Source organism: Aythya ferina, assembly GCF_964211825.1.
Source record: "Aythya ferina genome assembly, chromosome: 1".
Classification (NCBI taxonomy): Eukaryota; Metazoa; Chordata; class Aves; order Anseriformes; family Anatidae; genus Aythya; species Aythya ferina.
In genome coordinates, this window is record NC_140296.1 from 160,083,037 (window position 1) to 160,106,284 (window position 23,248).

At 38.7% G+C, this 23,248-nt stretch overlaps 1 protein-coding gene across 5 annotated transcripts in view; it reads left to right on the forward strand.

The window, feature by feature from the left end:
• The window catches only part of VEZT (vezatin, adherens junctions transmembrane protein), a 69,349-nt gene that overhangs the window by 44,781 nt on the left and 1,320 nt on the right, over positions 1–23,248 (forward strand). For 3 of the 5 annotated variants that reach the window (XM_084507220.1, XM_084507221.1, XM_084507222.1), the window contains exons 8-12: positions 1,298–1,629; positions 2,452–2,645; positions 7,990–8,090; positions 9,261–9,468; positions 13,315–23,248. The exon at positions 13,315–23,248 is cut by the window's right edge and continues 1,320 nt beyond it. In XM_084507220.1, coding sequence (XP_084363346.1) covers positions 1,298–1,629; positions 2,452–2,645; positions 7,990–8,090; positions 9,261–9,468; positions 13,315–13,910 — 1,431 coding nt within the window. In that variant the 3' untranslated portion in view covers positions 13,911–23,248. Of the gene's footprint in view, positions 1–1,297; positions 1,630–2,451; positions 2,646–7,989; positions 8,091–9,260; positions 9,469–12,518; positions 13,263–13,314 lie in introns of those variants that run through there. The other 2 variants (XR_014688866.1, XM_084507223.1) reach the window with 2 other exon arrangements.

Sequence of the window (23,248 nt, forward strand, 5' to 3'; positions counted from 1 at the left end):
CTTTCCTAACCTCACTTGGCTTTTGGTGGGTTTTTTTGTTGCTGTTGTTTTTTAACACCCAGCCAAATCATTCTTGCATGTGTGCTCTTCATTCTGTTCATCTCAAACTGTTATTTCTTCTCATAAACATCTTTTTTTAATTGATATTTTTTTCCTTCTGGAATATTTTGTCACTTCACATCCAGGTGTTTTGATACATCCTTGGGTATATCTGACCGCATTGATCTGAGGGCATTTAACTTTTTTTGAGTTATTGTTTTGAGTGTTTTGCTCTTGTTCTGCACTGAAAAAAAATGTTACTTGTCAATAGTAGTAAGAGTGCAAAGTTTTACGTATCTCATTGCAAGTCCTGTAGATTGAAAAAATAAAATCTGAACAAGCATTTGTTAGCCCTATTCTGTAGCAGAGAAAAGGACATGGTGAGTAATTGCTTTGTCTTCCTCAGTCTGGAGTGCTGTGGAATAGGTTTCAGACTACACCTTGTATTTAGATGAAGTTGATCCTTGTTAATAAGGACTGATATTGCAGAGTAAAGTGTCATAATCTATCCTTTTATTTTAGAGGTATAAGATGCTACTGTTTTGTCATGGTCTGCAAAGCCAATGGTCTTCCATAAATAAAGAACAGTTGTGTTCATTGCATTTGAAGTGGAAGTTTCTGAGAAACCAAAGTTTGGGGTTTGCTTGTTCCAAGTTGCCTGACCTCTTTTGTACCATATATAATATTGTGAATTGAAAAATCTCTTCACGTAGTGTTGGGTCTTTCCCTCCCTTAATGGCATTGGTGATGTTTCTCACTTTGGCTGAAAAAAAAAAGTAAGTTAGCAGCTCAGCTTTCTCCAGAAGTAGAATGGCTTTTGTTGGAGTACAGTGCAATTAGACTCGTGTTTAAAGGTTGGGTGTGGGCCAAGGCAGTAGTTAGTAAGTAGATCATAAAACTGATAGTTTGATGTTATAAAGGAAAAAATGTCTTTGCTGCCACTGGAATTTTGGCTGCTATTTGTAAGCTGTAGGGTATTTGGAGATTATAGCAAATAATGAGACTACCTGGGGAGAATATGAAATTGTAGGTCTCTGACAACCTTTTGAACATAATTGCGTATAATGGACTTCATGAAAGAATTAACAGTCACCTAAGGTTCACAGGATCTGAACTCGCATGGTCCGGGATACCCTTCAAAAACGTGAAGCGGATTTTCTCAGTTTTTCAGAGCTGCTGCGGTGGGCCGAGGAATGTTTTTGCATTCTGTATCTGTACATTTATTTTGGCAGCTGGCTAACCTCACTCTGTTTTACAGGTTCTGTTTCAGCTCTGGGTAGGGCAGAGTTCAGAATTCTTCAGGAGGCTGGTACTGCTCCTCTCGCCAGCCAATGCGTCCCCCAAGCCCTTGATCTCCCCTGAACGGTTGCCTCATCATATCTTGTCTGATGTGACTCAAGGCCTACCTCATACACATGCTGCCTGCTTGGAGGAGCTAAAGCGAAGCTATGAGTTTTATCGGTACTTTGAAACTCAGCATCAGTCAGGTTTCGAGCGGCCAACCAGAACAAAGCAGAAGTCGAGGGAGTTGAACAGCCTTCAGACAGCAGTACGCAGCTTGCAGCTTCATCTCAAGGCACTGCTGAATGAGTAAGTTTACACATTAATTAAGAGAACGTGCCTGTGGGAAGAAGGTCTCTAACTCAAGTTCTCTGAGTTGTCAGTTTATATCCCAGATTAGAAAGAAAAAACGCAGATACCTGTAGTCATTGCAAGTAATTCATGCCTCTTCTGTTCATAATTGGTTCTACTGAAGATGTCGGTTTCCAAGGCACTAGCTCCACTTTAAAAGACGTTATTTGACAGTAGAATTCTCTCAACAGTGCTTAAAAGAGTATTTCACCACTTACATTCTCATGCTCTGCCTGTTGCTGTGTCTGAGCTTTCAGCTACGTCACCTACTAGGTGTATCTTCACATAGAGTTGAGTTAAAGAGCCTTGGTTCAATGTGGAATCTGATATTGTGTCCTGGTTATTCATTACATATCTGGTGACAAAATCGAAGTGAATCAGTGCATTAATATGTCTTTGCTTCTGTCACTTCCCTGAAAAAAAATCAATAAACATCTTTCATTGATTTTGTAACATACCAAATGCTATAGAAGTTTGGCACATAGTAACTACATAGCAAGTATTTTGAAAGTGTCATCACTGTCTTGGTGAAATAGTTGAAACTGTTCTACACTTTTAATCTTACTTCTAAGAATTACTGTAATGAGTGTAGGTGAACAGTGTATCTTGATGTGGAGAAAGGGATCTTATTTTTAAAACTGTGGGGCATCTTTGAGGAGTTGGCTAAACTAGATCTTGAGAAGCTGAAGAAAATAACATGATATTGATTAGATTAAATACTTGAAGAATGGTGAAGTCAAATATTTATTACTATTTATTTTTGCTCATTTTATTACTTAGGGTAATAATTCTTGAGGATGAACTTGAAAAACTTGTTAGCACTAAGGAGATGCCTGAATTGACAACGGAAGCCCATCAGGTTCTGGAACAAAAACTAAAGTTTATTCAGCCTCATATGCAGGCAAGCAACAGCTGCTGGGAAGAAGCCATTTCTCAGGTGGAAAAAATGAGTGGAAAAAATCCAAATAAAAAAGGTAAATATGAGAGTTTAATTTGGCAACTAATGGAATACACATTAGAGATGGAATGGTCAAATGGATCAAAAACTGCATTCAGACTGCATATCTGCATTTTAGCTAGAGGTTTTAAAAACATACAGTTTGAAAATTATGCAAAGCTACATGTATGTTGAAAATTTGAAAAGCTATATACGTGTCAGACTTTTTCATTGTGATGACCTTGAAGCTTTTGTTTCAGCAAAAACTATAAACGTGCTAACTGTCTGTTAGATGTGTGGATTCACATTGTACATTTCTAAGTGTAGACCAAGAGTGGCTTTTTGCCTATGAATGGTGAATGACATGTTGAATGGGTGGGACTTTGATTAATCATTCTTGAGATTTTCTTGTATTTGTTGCATTAAAATTAGGTAGGTGAAATTAACAATTGCCTCGTCATAAAACTTTCTTGACATTGACATTTCCTGAAACATTTTGAACTGCAGAGTACGTATTGAGCATATAATGCCTCTTTGCCTTCTCTCTCAGAGAGAGGGAGCTAATCTGTGTGCTTAGAAGTCATGTGAACAGCACATCCCAAAGTTTTGCTTTATGCCCCTTATCTTAGTGGCCTGTACTGCTCATGCAGTTATCCTTGTGAATCACATCTAGCTTAAGTAATTGAAGTGAGCTTAGGCTCTCCTGACTTAGAAGTTGAAGGTATAACTTCTAATCTTTTTTTTTTTTCAGGAGCATCTTTATTGGCCTAGAAAGGTACAGCTCAGCATCTGAATAATGCTGGTAATTGAGAACACATTAGGAAAATTATGACTTGGGAAATATCAGCAAGTTACCTACAGAAATCCAAAATTATAGTGAGCTAAGCTCTTAATTATATATAGGTAGTGTATCCAGTAGGTGGATGAATATTTCTGTGGGCCAAAAGATGTCCAAGCTGACCTTGCTCATCAGAACTGGGAGCACTGGCGAGTCTACTGTACACAGACCAGGGCTCCATGCAGGTCCAGACATGGTGTAACAGAATTTGTGTGTACTTTGCCTAATTGTCCAGTCTTGTGATTTCCTCTCGCTGTTCTGTAAAACAGTCTGTGAAGATATTGGATGTAGTTTGATATATTTTGCATTTATTAGCCTGTTGTGTTTTGTTGATGCCCTTACAACCAGCAATTCCACTGATCTGTTTTTCTCCCCTTTTCTTAGATGTTCTTTCTAGACTACATGCCATGGTATTTTTAGTTATTTTAGTTATGTTTTTACCTTGTGTATGAATTTGCACAGCAGGGACTGTTCTTGTGACTTGATTCCTTTTAAAGTCTAGGAAAAAATGACTTAGTATATGACTTAGAGAAAAGGGATTTTGTGAGAAGTTTTTAAAAAAAAAGAAATCTTTCACTTTCTGTTTTTTTCCAGTGACTTTCCTGGAAATATGTGGGGTTTGAATCTCTATTTTGCAACAAGTTTACTGAGTTACTCCACGTGAACTACTTTTAAATTAAGTTGTTTGGATAAAATAGTTTTTATGTGCCTACATTTGGCTTTTCTAGTGTATTTCTGTGCAGTTCAGCTTCTGTGAGTTGAACTTTTCAAGGTGTGCATGAAATCAAGTGTAATTCTTCTGATCTCTTTCTGCACATCTTAACAGCTGGTCTGTCAGTCATGATTATGTGAATTACTTCATTAAATTATGGCTGAGGCTTTTTTCAGTGCTTCCTGAAAGCACTTTGAAAGAAGATGAAATAACATAACAGCTAAGGACATCTTTTGTTTTTACATAGTGTTATGTAAAATCAAATGAATTATTTTTACAACAGCAGTAGCAAGAACCCTATCATAGTACAGTACTGTGTCAAGTGGATGCCCAATGCTTTTGGTGTAATAAATTTAATGGTGTTTAGTTCAGCTGACCATAGCAGAGGAGTAGTAATGCCATTTTCAACATCAGTTGTGAACTGTGATGAAGGTAGAGCTGTTCTTGATGGTTTAGATTCAGTTTTGAGAGGAAATATTGCATAACTTAAAAGCTATAAATAGCGAATATTTTTAGCAATAACTTACAATTGTGCTTAGTATTAAAACAAAGTCATTCCTTTTTGCTTCTTCATCTGAAACTGCAAAGGGTATGCAGTGTTTAAATTTACTATTTCCTTGGGTTTGGATCTTACCACAATTATGTACTGAGCAAAAATGTAGCTTTGCTTTTCCTTCTTGGTTCGTGCTGCTCTCAGCATGGGTAAGGAGTAGACAGCACACAGCCCACCAGCTGCAGCAGCCAAGGGCCCGTGTTGCGCCGTGGGGAGGAGTAAATGGGGAACTCGCTGCTCTTTCCAGCATCAAAACACTTCTGCTGAATTATGCATTGAAAGTTTCCATCCACTGCTTGGAACTGTTATCTGTCCTAGTTGTGGCATCCTAGGTAGCTGCCTGTCGCTTACTTTCAGAGCAGTTTTGCATATTTTTGTTTTCTGTGTAAACATATGGATCTCAGTCAAGAATCTCATACGTCTTGTTCTAGATCACTGTATGTTAAAGCAGGTTTCTTACAGATATATTAAATAATTCTTTTTGTTAAACTCTGTCAAGGACATTTAGGTCTAACTGATTGAACATTCAGATGCTCCCAGCAGCCTTTCATGAATGGTGAAACTGGCATGTATTGTAGTGTGTGGTGTAGTAGCCACTGCAGTAATGAATGTCCTTTGACTACTTTGTGTACAGGGCTCTGAGTACTTCTACCACCAGACCTGTTAGTCACTGATCTGTCACATTCAGAACAGAGCCCGAGAGGAAGCAGTGTTTTAGCAGCCTTAGGGGAATTCATCTCTACTTGAAAGCATTGGGCAATGATAGACTTAGAGAAACACGTCAGTCTCTACTCACTGTAAACATTATATGATTCTAGACTTTCAGACAGCTTCTCTGTATCCATTCAGCTCTTTTCTTCATACACAAAACTGATTTATCACTGGAGGCCTCAGTGATTCAAGCATACAATCATCTGCCGTTACTTTTTCAGAACACCTTTTATGGCTAGTTAGTGTTGTTTTAACAGTTTTTGAAATAATGGCCCTCAAAGTGTTTAGATTCCATCTTTTTTTCCTTTTAAACTGTCTCTATGTTTGCAAATTTATACAACTTTTTTATATTTGCCATAATACTCTGTTGCAAGCTCCTGGTTCTTGCAGTCCTTTGATCCGTTGGAGAGAAACTAAAACAGCATCTTTAGTTAAACACTGTGAATTCATGATCTTGAAACATATCCTTAGAAATGTTATCTGCCCATACAGACGGCAAATACAGTAGCCTGTACATACTAGAGCAGCTGTTTTACTCTTCTGATTTAAGAAGGCAAGTTTTTGTTGGTAACTTCCATATTACTCTTTAAAATTTGTCTTCATGCCTTCAGAAACATATTTTTATTGTTGCTATTATTGTTATTATTAAAATGTTTTTATTCCAAGGCATGGTTATGTAATGGACAAATCATCTTGATATTTGTAAAATAATTATCTTGTGTCAGTTTTCCACTCTACATTTCCCTATGTGCTTCCTCTTTCTTTTAAATGATCGCTGCATTTAGATACATCTGGGATGTCAAATCTTCAGCTCAACCAGAGCAACTAGGGAATCAAATATTTTCCTTGTGTGCAAAACCAGGTAACTGAGCACCAGTAGAGTCATTGTTAATGTGACTGCCTACTTTCAGAATACCATCCCTGAGTGTTCAATGCAGAGATAAGGAACTGAGAATAAGGACGGCTGGGATTTGGCAAGGTTACCTAGCCCATTTCTCTTCTCAGGGGTAAATTAGTACTTGTGCCATGTGTGAGTAAATGTTGTTTGCCTGCTCTTAAAAACCTCTCTTTAGGGACATTTTACAGTATTTCCAGGCATCAATTGCAGCACTTAAGTCTCCTTACAAGTAGAAGTTTTTTCTTGTATTGAATATAAATATCTCTTGTTGCAATTAAAAAAAAACAACAGTGCCTTTGATCCACCCACAATTGAAATCCATTTCCTCTTTATAGCCCTCTCTCACGTATTTGAAGACAACTGGTAACATTTCTGTCTTCTCTGCATAACCCTGTATCATTCAAATCTATGATGGTCATACTTTATGTAGCCCTCTGATCATTTCAGCTGTTTTTCTCCAGCCACCCTTTAGCTTGTCTACAAGATTATCGAATGGAGGAGCCTCAGCCTGGGCACAATGTTCCATCCACATCCTGATCAGTGCCAAGCAGAGCAGAAAAGTGATTTCCTGTGTCTAACAATCCGTGCTGCTCTTCATATGTACTATTATGTAGTCTGGCTTGTTGCTTGCAGCAGGGTATAACTGACTAGCTTCCTCAGATCTTTTTCTCAGTGCTGCTGCCCAGTCAGTCATATATTTCTGCAGCTGACTATTCAAAAGCACAAAATGTCACAGCCACCGTCACTGGAGTCTGTATCTGAAATCCAGTTCTTCCTGGGGTGTCTCTAATTTTCCAGTATTATTTTTTTATTCCGCCCATCAATATCCTTGCAGGTCATCCCTGTGGCAGCAATTTAATTAGATTAAACACTTTTGGTGTGTGGCGGTTTTTGTGTTTTTGTTTTTAATCCATTGGAAATGTTGAAGAGTATTGGACTTGGGGCAAATCCTCACTAAATGTATTGTTCCTGTCTGAAAATGGTAACTGTGTTGTTTATCCAAGAGATAAATAACACCTAATAGCAACTTCTTCTAGCCTATGTATTTTATTTAAAAGTATGTAATGACAGCATGTCAAAAGCCATACTGAAAACAAAATGCAGGATGTCTTTGGCTTCTTTGTATTTATAAGGCTTGTTACTATATTGGAAAAGGATATTGGAAGGTTTGACATCTTCTGTTCTCAATAAACCCACACTGGCTGTCATTTACCGCCTTGCTGCCTTCCAAGTAGCTTTCTATAAGTTTTGCTCCTTTCTTCCAGTATTTTCCAATTATTTGAAGCTGATTTGTCTATAACTTGTGATCTCATGTTTTACTGCTGCCTTTAAACTTGGGCACCAAGTCTATTTTCTGGTTTTACAGATTTTTGCCTGCCTTCTGCAGGCTTTCAGAGTCCATTAAAAAAAAAAAAAAAAAAAGATACCTGTTAGTTGAAGTATTTCAAGGTGAGTTTCATGAAACCCAGCTTATATCAGAGAACAGTTAAGTCTTAGCTATTTTAACACAGTATTTCAATGTATTCTAACCAACCTTCTGACTATTTTTCCATATGTGCCAATCCTGTCTAGTGAAAAGACTCGGACCCTTCCTGAGCAAGTCAAAATTATCACTCAACACTCAAAATTTTTCCTTTTTTTTTTCTTCATTCCTTCCTTTTCCCTAAAGGCAAGCTTGAAGCTTTCTGTGACAACCTACAGCATACTACAGTACCTTTAATGCAGCCTACCATATACATAGAAGACAGAGATCCAATCCCTGAAGAACAGGTAAAAAAAAAATAAATAAAAGGTTATTTTCAGTGATGAGCTTCTTTTCTATATCCATCCCTTTTTCAGTTGCTTGTGCAGTGACCTTGTCTTCCCAAGGCAGGTCAAGTAGGTAGTCAGTGCAATTTCATAACTGCACTAAATGAAAAAATTGATGTCTTTTCCCCCTGATGTTCAGTGAGGATGTATTCCCCATACTGGGGGAAAAAAAAAATAAAAGAGCACCAGTATTTACTTGTTCTTATATATATATCATTAAAAATAACTGAGAAAAGGAGAGCAGCAACACAGAGTAACACAGAGAAAATGTGAATTGCTGAAAGGCAGTACATAAAATTAAGTCCTACTTGCTTATTATTGAGCTGACACAGCAGCACGAGAGGAAGAAGCTCATGAACAAACCAGCCTGTCTTCAGTTTGTGTATTGTGTGCATTTTTGAGTACCTAAACCAGACCGTGATGCTGAACAGCTTTGTGTCATTTCCCCAGTCCAGGGAAACTGCTGTGTAATGGTTGGGCTGTCCTGAAGAGAGGTTTGTCTTTATCCTAAAGCAGAGTGACCCATTCTGCAAGCAGATCAACACCCCTGTTCTGCTCTGTCCCTCCCTCACCCCCTCCCTCCCTTCTCTTCTATCAAGCCTACCTCACTTGTTTTCTCTCTAGGTTTTTTTATCCCTATCAAAGACCTGGAACTAATAACTTCACCAGCTGTCTATCATAACATAAATGGAGTTCATTTTTCTTCATGTTTGTGAACCATTGTAGTTAAATTTGGAGGCATGGTTGATATAACTTAAATTAGCATAATGCCTGTCTGAGAAAGAATTGCTTATGGTGTGAATTAAATAAAAACAAAACAAAACAAATCAGAATTGCTTATTTCCACCAGTCATTGCGGACTCCCTTTTTCAAGGTATATCACTCGGTCGTTCTTGTATAAGGAACTAAATCTTGGGTGACTGGAGTAAGGTTTTTAGTCCACTTTAAATGAGTGGACTTACTCCAAAATTATATAACTGAGAGTGGTGTCAGATACACTGGCTTTGCTCAAACAAGGCTCTTATCCTTCTACTGCAGTTGTCTTGTGTTGAGATCACTTGGTCATGCATCAGCTTGAAGTACAGTGTGAAGTACAAGTGAAGATTAAAAATATGTTTTTTCTTTTTTCAGGAATTGGAAGCATATGTTGATTATTCAGATATGGACAATGAATTTAATAGGGAAGCTTTTGACTGCTTTTCCCAGGAAGAGAGAGAGAGACAAAAACGAGAGAGAGAAGAATCTAAAAGGGTGTTACAAGAATTGAAATCTGTACTGGGTTTTAAAGCTTCAGAAGCAGAAAGACAGAAATGGAAACAGCTGCTATTCAGCGACCATGGTAAGCATTGCTTTTGAAAATTTATGCCTTTCTAAGACAGGGTCGGTGTCTGTTTACCATCAACTTCTGACTGTGTTAGAATTCAAATAGTGCTCAGTGATAGCAGTGTATCTGGTAGAGCTATGTGGCCTTAGTTTTTTATTCCATCTCCTTATATTATTTGTAGCAATCATTTTACTATATATTGAAAGGAACTCAAAAGAATGTGAATTTGGCTCCAAACAAAAATATTGAGCTAGAGCTATTATGCACAGCATTAAAAGAACTGTCAGTTTATAACCCATACAAAACGAACTGACTTTCTCTCATCACTTTCCAGTAAATATGAATTTTAAATTGGATTCATAAATAAGTTATTTTTCAGGATTTAAAGAAACTATCAGATTATCGTAGATTTAGTAAAATGGATAGATTAAAGCTAAGAGCTAGACTTTGAAATATTAAAGGCTCATAAAAGACTAAGATGGGCTTCTGTTTCACGGAAGAGGGAGCATGCAGAATATGTTTTCAAAAAAATAAAAAAAAAAAGTTAAATAATACTAACAGGAAGAGTTCTTCCAAACTACTCTTTCCAATTCTGAGGACTGCTGGGTAGCTCCATGCACTTGAACTTAAAGATAAGAAAATGAAAATTTCTCTTGCCTGAGCAGGACAGCCTGTTTCAGTTCCAGCAACAAGACTGGATACAACTTGATTGCTTTTGCTGCTTGAGCTGCTTGATTTATTATCTTTAAAATTGGTAGTGTTTTTTTTCATTTTTCTGTTATTTTCCCCATTTTCATTCTTTCCTCTTACAGACAGGTTAGGAAGAACCCTCTAAAAAATTTTCTTGTTCTATGTTATGAAAAACAACCCTCAAGTTTGGCAGTATATCCACTGCCTCTGCCAGTGCTTACCAGATAAAAAGACCATCAATTGCATCCTTTGGTAATTTAGTGGGAACACACAGTAACAGAAGAAACAAAGCCCAAAGTAACAAAAACTGTTACTTTTGACATCAAGCCCACAAAAATAGATGTGCTTCACAACTTTTCTCTTTATGTCATTTGAAAGGAGAAGGGAGGAATCCTACCTCCAGCTATGTCTTGACAGATCTAGTGACTGTTGCAGAAGAGTTCTTTGTTAGGAGAGCTTGCACAGGATATTTCCTTATCTAGGTTCGCAGCTGATACCTGTCCACATCAGTTTATCTCCAGGCCATTTGTGGCCATAGCTTTCTAGAAATTAATAGACTGGCTTACCTGAACAGCTGCAACAGCTGAAAGAGGAATCAGCTGACTTCTATAATCTCGAGTAACCGTTCCCTTGAAAGCCTTTGTGGCTCATGTTGGTTCCTTTCCTTTTCACATATAAATATTACATTGTTATAGGATTAGAGATTCTGTGGTGGGGAGGGAGGAAAGTTCCTTCAGCTGCTTAGGACTAATCACAGATTTCTTCCACACTGTACAAAAGTTGAAAATACAAGGAAGGACAGTTTGTGAAAATAATTAATATTGTCGCCTTTTGTCTCAGGCTCTGTATATCTTAATCTGAAATATTGATATGGACAGCAGACATACATCTTCTGCTGTTTTTAAGGAATTTCCTTGTTATTTCTTCAAAAGAAACACAAGTCAGTTAATATGACATGATGGACCCCAACATGTCTCTCCTGCAGACATTAATTTATCTGTACACATGGGTCCTTCCTTTAAGAAACATTTTTGTGGGCTGTGCTTCCCATATTGATGGTTAGCTTTATCTTGAAAAATTAAACCAGAAAGGTTTGTATTCTTGTCTGCATTGGCCCAAGCCAGTGGATGGTTTTGATAGGACCCTTTTCCATCACCCTCTTCAATCTTTCTTTTACAGGACAGTCACATTCCAGAAATCATGCATTCTCCTAACTTGCAATTGTTGTGAAAAAAGATCCCCAAAGATGCTAAGGCTAAAGCCTTTGGCACCTAGCAAGACATTTTGATTTGTTAAGGTTTTTGGTTCATCCATGAAGGGGCTGGGCTGGTGAGGGTTTCTGCATAGAAGAGGTCAGCTCCCAAGAAGTTGATGTGCCCAAAGAACGCAGCATGAAATCAACTACAGATGATAAGCTGTATTCCAGAAAAAAAAATCTTAGTAAAATACCACACCAAAGCAAATGTGCCCAAGCCTAGCACCATGGTAATAATGCTTACAGTCTGGGCAGTCAGTTACCTGTTGGAGTACTGACGCACTTCTGGTTTTGGTCCTTGGGCGTCCCATTGAACCAGAAAAACAGAGGTACCTTTGAAGAGGTCCATAAAGTTACTAGGGGATTTGTTTTAATTTATCAGACAATATCAAACAGCATTATTCTGGTGCAAAATCACATCTAGTTTTTCTTCTCCCCTCGCCCCCCACCAAAATTTCATTCTGTGGCTGTGTTTCACCCAGCTGTTTACCCATCTCCTGTCTTTTCCATGCAACAGTTCTTATAAAACTCTTTCCCAGTTTTTCTCATCCCTGTATTTGGAAAGCTATACTCTGAAAATAGGTGAATTCCACCTTGTTTATTAACTAATCAATTCAACCAATTGCCCAGCAGCCAACCTGAAGTATCTACGTTTCTAGAGTTTTGGCTTTGGAACTGTTCTTTGAAGGCAGTAGGCAACAGGATTGCTCCCAAATGATAATACTATTGTGTGTATTCCTGCCTCTTCAAGCAAACAGGCAGAAATGAGTGGCAGGATTTTGTTTTTATTTGCTTTTTGTTGGTTTGTTAGTTGGGTTTTTTTTTAATGCAAAAGAGGGAGAAAGCTGTTCTGTTAATAATTGAGATGAGTCTGGTGGAGTGCTCCTTTGGTATATGAGTTTTTAAAACAAACAATACAATACAAATTCTAAGACATAGTCTTTCAGTGTGCTCGTGAAAATAATTATCAATGTGACAGTCGTAATGATGCACCTGCCTTCAGCTAGCTAAAATAAATATTGCTGCAATAGGATGCAATGGAAAAATCCTAATACCGTAAATTTTGTTTCCCGTGAAAAGTTTGCGTATTTCCCAGAGTTATTTTCATCTCTGCTTACAGGGGTAAAGTCAGAATGGAATTAGAAAGGGAAATGCCTCTTGGGAATCTGCTGTTGCTGCTCTCATTTATGTTCGTGCTGCTACTCTAATGGAGCTACTGCAGTTTAGGGAATCTGTTACTTGGAAATGGACAATATATCGTTTTCTTTAAAAGAAAGACGTCTGTTCTTCAAGAAGTGATTGTACCAAGTTATACTAACCCTTAACACTGGGAGGAGAGACTTCCTGGCAAGCATCCCGTTGCTGGCAATGGGACTCGCTGCTGCTACTAACTTCAAGAGAGGCTAAATTAAACCACACTTTATTTGTGAGGACACCTTACCTGGCTGTATGAATACGTGTTGTATTTGTATGTTGTGATGTGAGATCAGATATTGCACATAAGGACTGTCTCATGTACCAGCTGTCTTTATTGGATTAGGTAAACTGTTGTCTAAAACAAAGACAGTTCAAATCTGTATGCAGTGCAGTAGTTTTTTACTTTGACGTTGAATGCATCGTCTGTGTTTGATGCCATTTTTGAACATCATCAATTTTGTGCCATCTTTTTATATCACAAATTTTAAGGCTTAGTTCCAACAAGCAGCTATCACATTTCATTTCAGCTCTGTGGTTAGAAAACACTGATTTATTTTAGGTTTTCTTTGATTTGTGTTTTTTTTGTTACTGTTGTGTTTTGTTTTGTTGTTTTTTCAATCCATTTTGACTCTTCCAATCTTGCACCTTTTCAAACACAAATATTATTTATATATAGCAGCTTGGTTTTAGTTATCAATTCATTTTTTCCCCTTTTTAAGCTGCAGTGAAACCCTTGTCTCCTGTAGAATCGCTGAAGCTACTAAGTAATTTGGAATCACACATGAATTCAGATACAGAAAAGCAGAACTGCAGCCAAAGTTGTGATAAATCTGAAGAAATAGACTCTAATCCAAAAGTGAATGCTGCTGATAAAAGCAGGACAGAATATTTGTATGAAGATCCTGAGATGGAGAAAAACAAAGACAGTACTACTGAAGACGGTATTTCTACAGGGGCTGAAGAAAGAATGTGTTATCAGTATGAAGGGGAAGTTGAAGATCTCAAGCCAAGCGATACGGATGTAATAGAGGTTTCACAGCCTCCTTCCAAGGATGCATTGCATTCAAAAATAAAGCATAGGCTGGCTCAGCTCCACATATCAACAGATTTTAACTTCACATCTGGTCTGGCTGCACAAGTTGCTGCCAGGTCTTTCACTTTTACTACAATGCAAGAACAGACTTTTGGAGATGATGAGGAGGAGGAGGAGGAGGAAGAGGAGGAAAAGGAGGAAGAGAAGAGGCAAGAGCATGAAGGCCTTGTGGAAGATTGTGAGAATGAAGGTAGAGGCTCTGAAAGTGAAGGAAATGTATAAGTCTGAGCTGAACTTTGTTAAACCAACAGCAGGCAATTTGGTAGAAAAAAAATATAAGGTGGGGGTTTAAAGATGAAATTACTGGGTGGAAAAAAACAATTGGAGACCTAAATGTGGTATGTTTTGTTCCCTAAGTCTGATACACTAAATGGGACTTCTAAGAATATTGAAAATTTGCAGGTAAGACAAATTTAGGCTGCATCCACCAAACAGTTGGCTGCTGCCTTTTTAAGATCTTAGTGGTGAGTTTTGGAATTTACCTTAGTGTTTTCTGTTTTATTTATTTGTATCATAATGTGCTGTTGTTGTTTTTCTAAAAAGAATGAAAAACAATGTATTGAATTACAACAGACTCCGTCTTTTGCTTTCTGGTATAGTTGTCATGGTAGCATATGGTAGTTCCATCAAAAAAGGAAGAACTGTTCCCTGTGATCATCTTCTACCAATTTTCATGTCTGCAGCGAGTTGGTTAAGCCACCACAGGCATTTGTGATTCTGTGGGTAGTAAAGCTCCCAACTGAAATCTAGAGTTTAAAGAAAAAACTTGGAAGAACTAGTATTTTATGTGTCCTGGGGCATGGGGCTGAAATAGTATAAAGTTGGTCACGCTTCATATTAAGGTTTATAGAGAATTTTATGAAGGGTTAATAAATGACTCCTAAATGTTGTAATTCATGTTAGAAAGGTGTAGTACATGTTAGGGAGGGTTTTAAGCGTATCAGTAGAAAGTACTATAAAGAGGTAGAAGTTATCTGTTGGATTTATAATAGATGAGAATTAAATAGCTATTTATTAAAACAGCTATTAATTATTTGTTAACCTTTTATAAATTGAACCTTAATATAACATTTGATTTTGATATAATGATTGCTTGCACATTTTTGTTTATGTCCTGAAGTAATTTTCTTAAAGCAAAGCTGACAACATCTATGGTATTTTAATAGTATATTTGCTCTTCCCTAATGTTCTTCCATTTTTCCTTAGATCACAAGGGTCACACAACCTGTGTGATTAAGATCCATGAGAGAACAAGACTTTTCTAAGGTATATCTTGTAACTTGGTGGACACCTAAGTTTGGATGTTTGATATGAGGTTATGCGAGTAGTTTTTTCTTTGAGGTGGTTTTACGAGGAGCAGCAAATGGATATGGCAGATGGTCACCTCACAGAGGGAATGGTTTTACTGCCTTCTCTTCCTTTTGCCCTCAGACACAAAGTGACACAAAGGTCTCATGCCTCTGTTGGTGAGAGAACAGCCTGTTTGTATGGACCTCTATGTACGTGGACCTAGATAAACTTCCAGTCACAAAATGCCTCATCAGTTACTTAGGGTATTTATTGCCTCTTTGAGCTTGCTGATTTTATAGAATACAGGGTGTGGAGAAGCAAGTGGTTCAGAGCAATATCTTTACTCGGATGCTGTCTTGGGATGTGGGGAAGTTAATGAAGGTCAGCAGGGTAGGGTGGGACTCTTGACCATATGTCAGGAAACGTGTGCTTTCTTTCAACCTCTCTTCTCTCAGTGATTTTGTGTGAATGCTCAGTATATTTTTTTCACAAACCCTAAATAGTCAAATATCAATTTATAGAGAAGGTTGTATGTGATTTATGCTGTTCTTTCACAATATAATGCCTGTCTTTCCCCTGACAGACAGGTTTGGGTAAGAGAATATTCTGGCACCCTTCATTAACCAGTAACACCGTATTTGTGCCCTTAATTACATGTAAGTGACTGGAAGCTAAGTGGATGGTGTCTGGGGAGAGGGGGGCAGGGAATATGCTTCTCATAGTATTTTCAGAAGCTAAGACTCCTTTTAGTTGTAGGATATACTCTTCTCTAGATCCATAAAGGTTAGGATAAGATGATGAAACCCATTTTTTATTTTCTCTGTGGTAAGCAATTAAAACTCGAACAACTGCTTTGGTTAAGCAGTGTTTGAAGCATTGCCCGTGCTTCTGAAAAATAAGTCTTCCTCATCCTTGACTTGAGATCCTTGATTCTTCACTAAGTGCCCAGATATTTTTTGTTCCTAGGTAATTGTTCTGGCTGCCGGTTTGGTCCATTAGCATTTTTCCACAAGCTCAGGCACAGACATCCCATGATCTGATATTGTGTATCCCCAAACTGATACTTCTTTCACCTAAACTTTCCCAACAGGAACCAAATCTTAGTTTACACTGTAGTTGGCTATGATACCAACTTGGGAACATCATCAGGTTTAGGATATGAGTTATCTTTCTTCACAGTTTTGGATAATATCAGCAGTTGCATGAATGTTTTGCATTGCTACTAAAATAGGTTATAGATTTAACTTCTGTAAGAGTCACTAGTTCTTTATTCATTTGCTTCAGCCCTTAGCAAAAGACCTGGAAAAAAAGACCTTGGCAGCTCACATGGGACCTATTTTTATAATATGCTGGTCTCAGTGATGAAACTGGTCTAAGAAGCCCCATCCACCATTTGTTGTTTGCCTTCATCCATCAGCTGGGTCAGCACAAGTTTTTGTGGCCATGTTATTAATCAGCCCACTGAGTCTGCTTGGTCAAAAAAAAAAAAAAAATCTTTTTAGGGCTTATTTTTCACCTTGTTTATTTTAATGATGCAATTTACAGCATTTACCTCCAAACAGCTGTATCAGCACATACTGTGTTGCTGACATGAGGCTCAGGATTGCTCACATTTACATTATTGGCAATGACAACGTACTGTGAAATTACAGCCTTGACATTAGAGATGGCTATGATCAAAGTATGACTTTTTGGAGCAAATTCTGATTCTACTTGAACAAAGAGATTTTGTACAAGCAATTTAACTGATTTGCATGGTCTTACTTAATGCAGTCTTAAAAGTTGTATATATGAACATCTGGGTTCACTTGCTTTCTGTCCCTCCATCACATCTATATATAACTGCTATTGGGTCATTTATTTTAATTTATTTAATATTCTCCCTGTGTAAAAATTTGGCTAACAGTCTACAACACATGAAGCATGTCTTCCTTTAATCACCAGGTTCTAACAAGAACTGCATATTCCGTTTCTGATGAGCAGCTCTGTGAAGTTGTAAAGAAAAAAGTAATTATTTAGGGTTAAATAATTTATTTTTCTCCTATGTACCTGGAAGGCACTCCAAAGACAGTATTTGCTTCTTCAGTTGGATTGCAATCTAGCACTACATTTTCTATGTTGTGTGGTTTTACAGCTATAGGTAGGCTTAAAGGAGGACAAAGATCTATGATGCAAAGCCATTAATTGTTCCTTTTCTTAGTGTATGTCTTCATGGCAGAAATGTAGCACTGGTGCAATGGAAGCATATGTTGAATATTACAGGCAACACAGAATCTTTCAAATGGAGTCAAATGTGCCCGTGTCAGTCGTAAGCAGGATCAGCAAACATGAGGGCTTCGGCTATTGGTTTCAGTCGTGAGGATGCTGACTCCTGACAGAAGATTACTAGAGATCACCAACTCTTGAAGTTTATTATAAAAATACAGGATGAAATTTGGTAGAGCAGACAGTTTTACTGAGGTTTCAGACTTTGCCGTGTGCACGTTTGTGTGACCAGGCTAGTTGTTTACAGCATTGGAAATTTTATGTGCATCTGGACAGCAGAATTTGCAATTGTCTTACTAATCTCTTTACCAGTTTAAAAAAAAAAATAAAAATGTTGGAGTATGTAGAATTGTTGGCCTATATTAAATTTTATAATCTGGTTGTCTACCTTTTTTTTATTATTTTTTTAAAGAGAAACAAAGGCTCAAGCATACTAAACTGTCTTCTTTTAAATTGTTTGGTGAAGGGCTGCTGTTGTTCTGCAAGTGGCTCATTCCCATGGTTAAGTAATATTTACAATTAACACTTCTCTCTGTAGCCTGTCATCTGAAAAAGATGACACTGTGAGAAAGGCACTTGGTCAGTAAAGGGTTGGGCTATTCTGGGATCTTGTCTGTGACAGGGGCTAATAGATGCTGAGGGAAGAGCAGGAGAAAGGAGCTCATGTAATGATGAGCTAATTTGCAACAATTCGTGTCTCAGGGACTCCTTGAGCCAGCTGTCAGCTTAACGTGATGGAATCTTCTTCCACAGATTTGTTCAGTCTCGTGTTTGGTTGACTGTTAGTAGTTCCAAAGCCAGTATGTGCTCACCTTTGTTACAGTCTTTTACAAACCAGATTTGTCAATATTGTTTCTTTCTTCCTTCCTTCCTTTCTTTCTTTTTTTTTTTTTCTTTCTTTTTTTTTTTTTTTTAACTGAACAAGCCCACTTCTGTCAGCTCATCCACAGAGGTCATGTTTTCCATGTTTTAGTTGCTTTCCTTAGAAATACGTCCGGTGTTCTGAAGTACAATGCCCAAAGTGTGCTGCAGTACTCCAGGTATAACGTCAGCAATAATCAACCCCCATAAATCAACAGTTAAACTATTTCTGAGTCCATCTAGGAACAAAACCTCTTCAAATCGTTTACCCCTAGCTACTACGATGACAAATGAAAATGTTTGGTCTGATGGAGGAGAAGTATTTATTCACTGTCACCAGAACTCAGTTCCACAATGTTTTCCTTTGCTTACAAAAGAAGTTGTTAAATCAAAATGATCTTCCAACAGCTTCCACCTGGTCTAACACAAACTAAAGATGCCAAACATCACTTCTTTAAATCTCAGCTTGACTTTTTGTAGCTGTTCTGACCTCTGATGCATAAGCATGTGTCACAAAATAGATTATCACAAAGGAAACATGGCAGCGGGTATATGGATATCAGAGGTCAAACTGAAGGCTTCTGTGACACATTTTGAAAGTGCTTTGAGGTGTGCTTTATTCGTATTCTCCTGATATTTAATTCATTCATCTGTATGCTTTTATTTCATCACCTTGATTTTTAAATGCCAAAAAATACATTTCAATTCGTCTTGGAAATTTGTACGGTAATCAGATGGCCATAGGTAGGGGTAAAAAAAAAGTCTTAGTAAACAGTTAAAGCAGTACGGTTTGAGCTACAGATACTCAGTATGTAACTGTTTTAGGTAGCCTGCCTACCTGTCACACTGCCATCTCTTAAAGTTTTTGACAGGTTTGTCAGAATAAAATTAGATCCAACAGCCTGAATGCTCTCTTAGCCCATTTTACGCTTTCTGAAATTACCACAGGATTACAAAGAAGTGATTATTTAGTAGAAAAAAAAAAAAAAAAAAAAAAAAGTTTGTTTCTCAGTTACAAAGTGGCTTATTTTAAATGGGTTGAATAGGACCAAAACTTGAATACTTTCACACGATCAGCATATTTTGACTTCTATATGTGCTTAGACTTCTATCTTACAGGCCTCACAGGCAGTCTGCTTTAGGGGATGTACAGTTCTGTAGCAGTTTAAACCAATCTAGGTGCAGGCTGCCATGGTCCTGCCATGCCTGTGACCTCTGTGCCTCCTTCAGGCTGGCTTTTACAACCACTCAGTGATTTAGGACCCCGATCTGGCTGAAAATGTGCTGCTGCTTTAACTTTCAGCTGGGCTGGCTCCCTCAACTGATTGATTGTGCTGTTGAAAGATCACTGGTAGCATCTCAGGGCAGTAGGAGGGAATGCATGCCTTGGCGATGAGGAGGAATGCCATAGCTTGAACTTAAATCAGTTCGAATGTTCAATGTTTACACTCTCAGAATTACATCATTAGTGTCTATACCGAAGTGGGATAAAGTCAACTCCATATGTCGCTTCATCTTCGTGTTTTCTGTTGATTGAGAATGATGCCACTCATTAATTCCCTCACTCATTTTGACAACTCCTTTTTTACTTTGTTCTTGGATGTAATCTACCCAAGACCTGTTGTGTCATACCCCATACAGCCTCTAAGAACTGTTTGTTATACTGCCAGTAAAATTAAAACTATCACCCATATCTTTTCCTTGATTTTTGCTTACTATTTTCACCTTCCTGGTGAAAAAGTCACCCACAGTCCTTTCCCTGTACTGCCATTCATAAAAGTTTCAGATTTTAAAATACACCAAATTTCTGTGGTGTGTTTGTAACACAGCTTGATTCTTCTGCATCTTCGGCATCGGAATGACTAGAGCTAGAAATGCATACTGGCTTCCCAGCTGAGAACTAGGATAGAAGATGGACACCATAATGGGCAGTACTACAATCAAAACAGAAGTAATAATGTATGGCAACACACGTTTTCAGTGTGCATTGGCTTTTGTAAGTAATTCTGTCTTGCTGAAAAACACCAGGCTGTGTTGTAGAAATAATTGCAATTTTAGTACAAAGTCCCAAAATAACTGTCGTTAGTTGGCTCGACCTGTGCACAAATCTTAATATTTAAAGACTGCTTCCTGACCTCCTTCAGCTGTGTGGATGAAAAATGAAAATAATCTTGAATTTCCAAGTAGAGAGTGACCAACACTTTCCATTAGTTTGTGCTATTGAAAAGAGGTCCATTCCTAGATAAATCAAAAAGTCAGCGCTTAGTATCATTCTTTAGTAGTCATTACTAGCAGTTATACGTTTTGACCCCAATAGAAGCACTATAAATTAGGGCTGTTTATGATGTTTGATGTGTGTTTCTAAAAAAAAAATAATAATAAAAGGCTTTACATGTCATATGGGATAAAAGCCAGAAGTCTGTGAATTGTCCTCAGGATCTTTCATCCAAAGCCACAGGTGGCCAAATGCAAACAAGTTTGTGCTGTGCAGCTCAGTATGAAACTGTGCTCGAGGCTTTTAGTACCCGATGTGAGTGTTCACAGCCTGCCTATACCTGTGCGCTCAGGTCTGCAAGGGCTGTAGGCATCTGCAGACACCACAGAACAGCACTGAGTCAGTGAAACCTGTACAGGAGCAGGAAGGCTCAAAAACATTTTGGCCTTCTTGTCTCTGTCTTGCTCTATTGCAGCACCCGTGTCATGCAATTCCAGTCATTTTTTTCCTTCTCAGCTTTCTTCATAGGCCACACAAACCAGTGGTGTTTTGGTTTGGTTTGTTTCTTCCAGTTTCTCACCCAGGTTGTGATCCTGTAATGCACCAGGTCACACATTTCTGACAGAAGCACGAGAATTAGTCACCGCACCACAAAATGGGGCCTGGGCCGCCAAGGGCCGGAGGAACTCCTCTGGTTTGACCGCCTCTGGCAAGAGTTGTTCTGAGACAGCTGCTCCGGGGGCTGAGCTGGGACCGATGACCCTGCGGACATCTCTCACAGCTCTGGTTTTAGCTAGGTCTTTGCTTTCCTCCAGCAGTCTCTCTTCCCTCTTAGCAGTTTCAGCTCCCCTCCAGCATCCTGCTACCAGCTCTGCAGGAACTTGGCTGCTTTCTGCCTTTGTTTCTGAATCCACTGCCTAAGCCTGCTGAAATGGCAAGGTGGAAGGAACCCCACAGTGGCAGTGCTGTGCGTCCCTAGCCATAAGCTCATGAACAGCATTCTTGAGGCTGGTAACTTGTCTGTCCTGACTTTCCTTCCAGGGAGCTTCACCTGCATTTCAGCCTGGCTCTCCTATTCCTTTCTGGACTTCAGAGCATTCACTTTCAGGGAGCACTCCTCAGTGATCATAAGGTGGTAACAGCTACCAGCAAGCCTGATCCTTGAACATGTGTTCATCATTACTTGAGGTTCGCTTGTTCCTTCCAACAGGAAGGTGGCACAGTTAAGGCTGAGTCTGAGTTCCCCAAAATAAGCGTGCTTCTTACTGCAGGAGGGGCTGAAAACCTGCTTTGTAGCCACTGCACCAATGTGCCCAACTTGGATCCGCAGCTGCCTGGCCAGGAGCTCTGGAAGCTTGGGGATCTGGCAGTTGTGCTTGAGCCTTTCCCACTGTCAGAAAACATACGTTTTCAAAACACAATTGCTACTAAATCTCTGAATCAAACCTTTTACCATTTTGAATGTTCATTTAGCAGCATTAATGGATTGTTTCTCAACTTCAGGGGTTTGTATGTTGTGTTTATAAATATATGCACATACTCCACACTGTACATGCATATTGCCAGCTATCACACTGAAAGCCTTGTCTAGCAAAGAAGTCCTATTTTTCTCAAATCAGACTTTCCAGTTAATCAGAAGATAGACAAAGATTTAATTCTTGCTATCTAATGGCAAAAGAAATTAATTCTGTTCTACCAAACAGACTGCATGGAGTTACTTGAAATGCACACTGATTTTATACCCTTGGTTAGAAAAGCTGCTTAACTGTGTTTTCTCTTACCAAGGCTTTGTGCCTGAGCTGCTGTGAGTGCCTGCGTGCCCGTGTGCCCCTCTGCCCCGTCTTCAACATGTAAGCAAATACATGTTCCTCAATATTGCCTGCCTACTGAATCGTAACGTGTCCCAAAGTAGGACCTAAGGGCACCTTAGATTGCCAAGGAAACTACAGAGAAAAGAATCTTGATAAGCTGCTGTTTAATTGGGTAGTAAATGAAAGCTAAAATATAAGAGGAAACGTTTAAAAGAACAAACTGCAGCGAGAGCCTTCTGGCAGGGCTACAGAGGGAAAGCACACGTGATAGGCTCTGAAGTTCAGACACTGGGAAGGATCTACGATTCCTCTGTGGTGTGGAGGCCAAAATCATTCAGCAGACGAGTAGTCTTCAGCAGCTGTAAAAAAGAGCTATATTTTATCTCCATGTCATTTCCACAGAAAGCCTCAGTCCTGCTGGGCTGGTGTTTCAAGCTGCATGTAAATCAATCTCCATATTTCTTATTTTAAGCTGTGTATGATGTCAGTCTCTTTCCTTAGACTGCGCTGAAAACCCATGTGGTTTGGCTCCACTGGAGCCTCCTCGCACCGAACCTGCCAGATGCTGACACTGCTTAAGCACAGCGTTGATTAAATTGGCCTCAAGCGGGTTTAGATCAGCAGGACTTTAAAGCAGGTATGGAGCCCAGGGCCTGTCCATCCGTGTCAAGGCTCCAAGAATTAAAGTTCTGGGTGGGAGGCATGCGTGTAGAGCTGGAAGACGTGATCCACCTGTGTTCCTGGGCTCCTGCCCTTTCGTTGCCACAGGGTTTCTTGCCTGTGATATCTTCCCAAATTCTTTGGTTTCTCTTTCTTACTTTCCCATTTTACCTCCTTCGTTTTTCCCACAGATATGAAGCAGGACCTAAAGTCTTTTCTTAAACATTTGATATGTGTCACTGTGATTATTTCTAAGCTTTTTTTTTTTTTTTTTTTGGCTGAATTTCCCCCATTTCAGGAGTCATTCCCTCAATTGTAATGCCAATAATTTTGAAAGTATTTTTGGTTGCTATTATTTCTTCAGCATCTTTAACAAAAGTCTGCCTTCCTATTGCATGTACGACTTTTTCTCCTTACCTCTTATCCCTGACAGCTGTCTAGGTGGCATGAATGTAGTT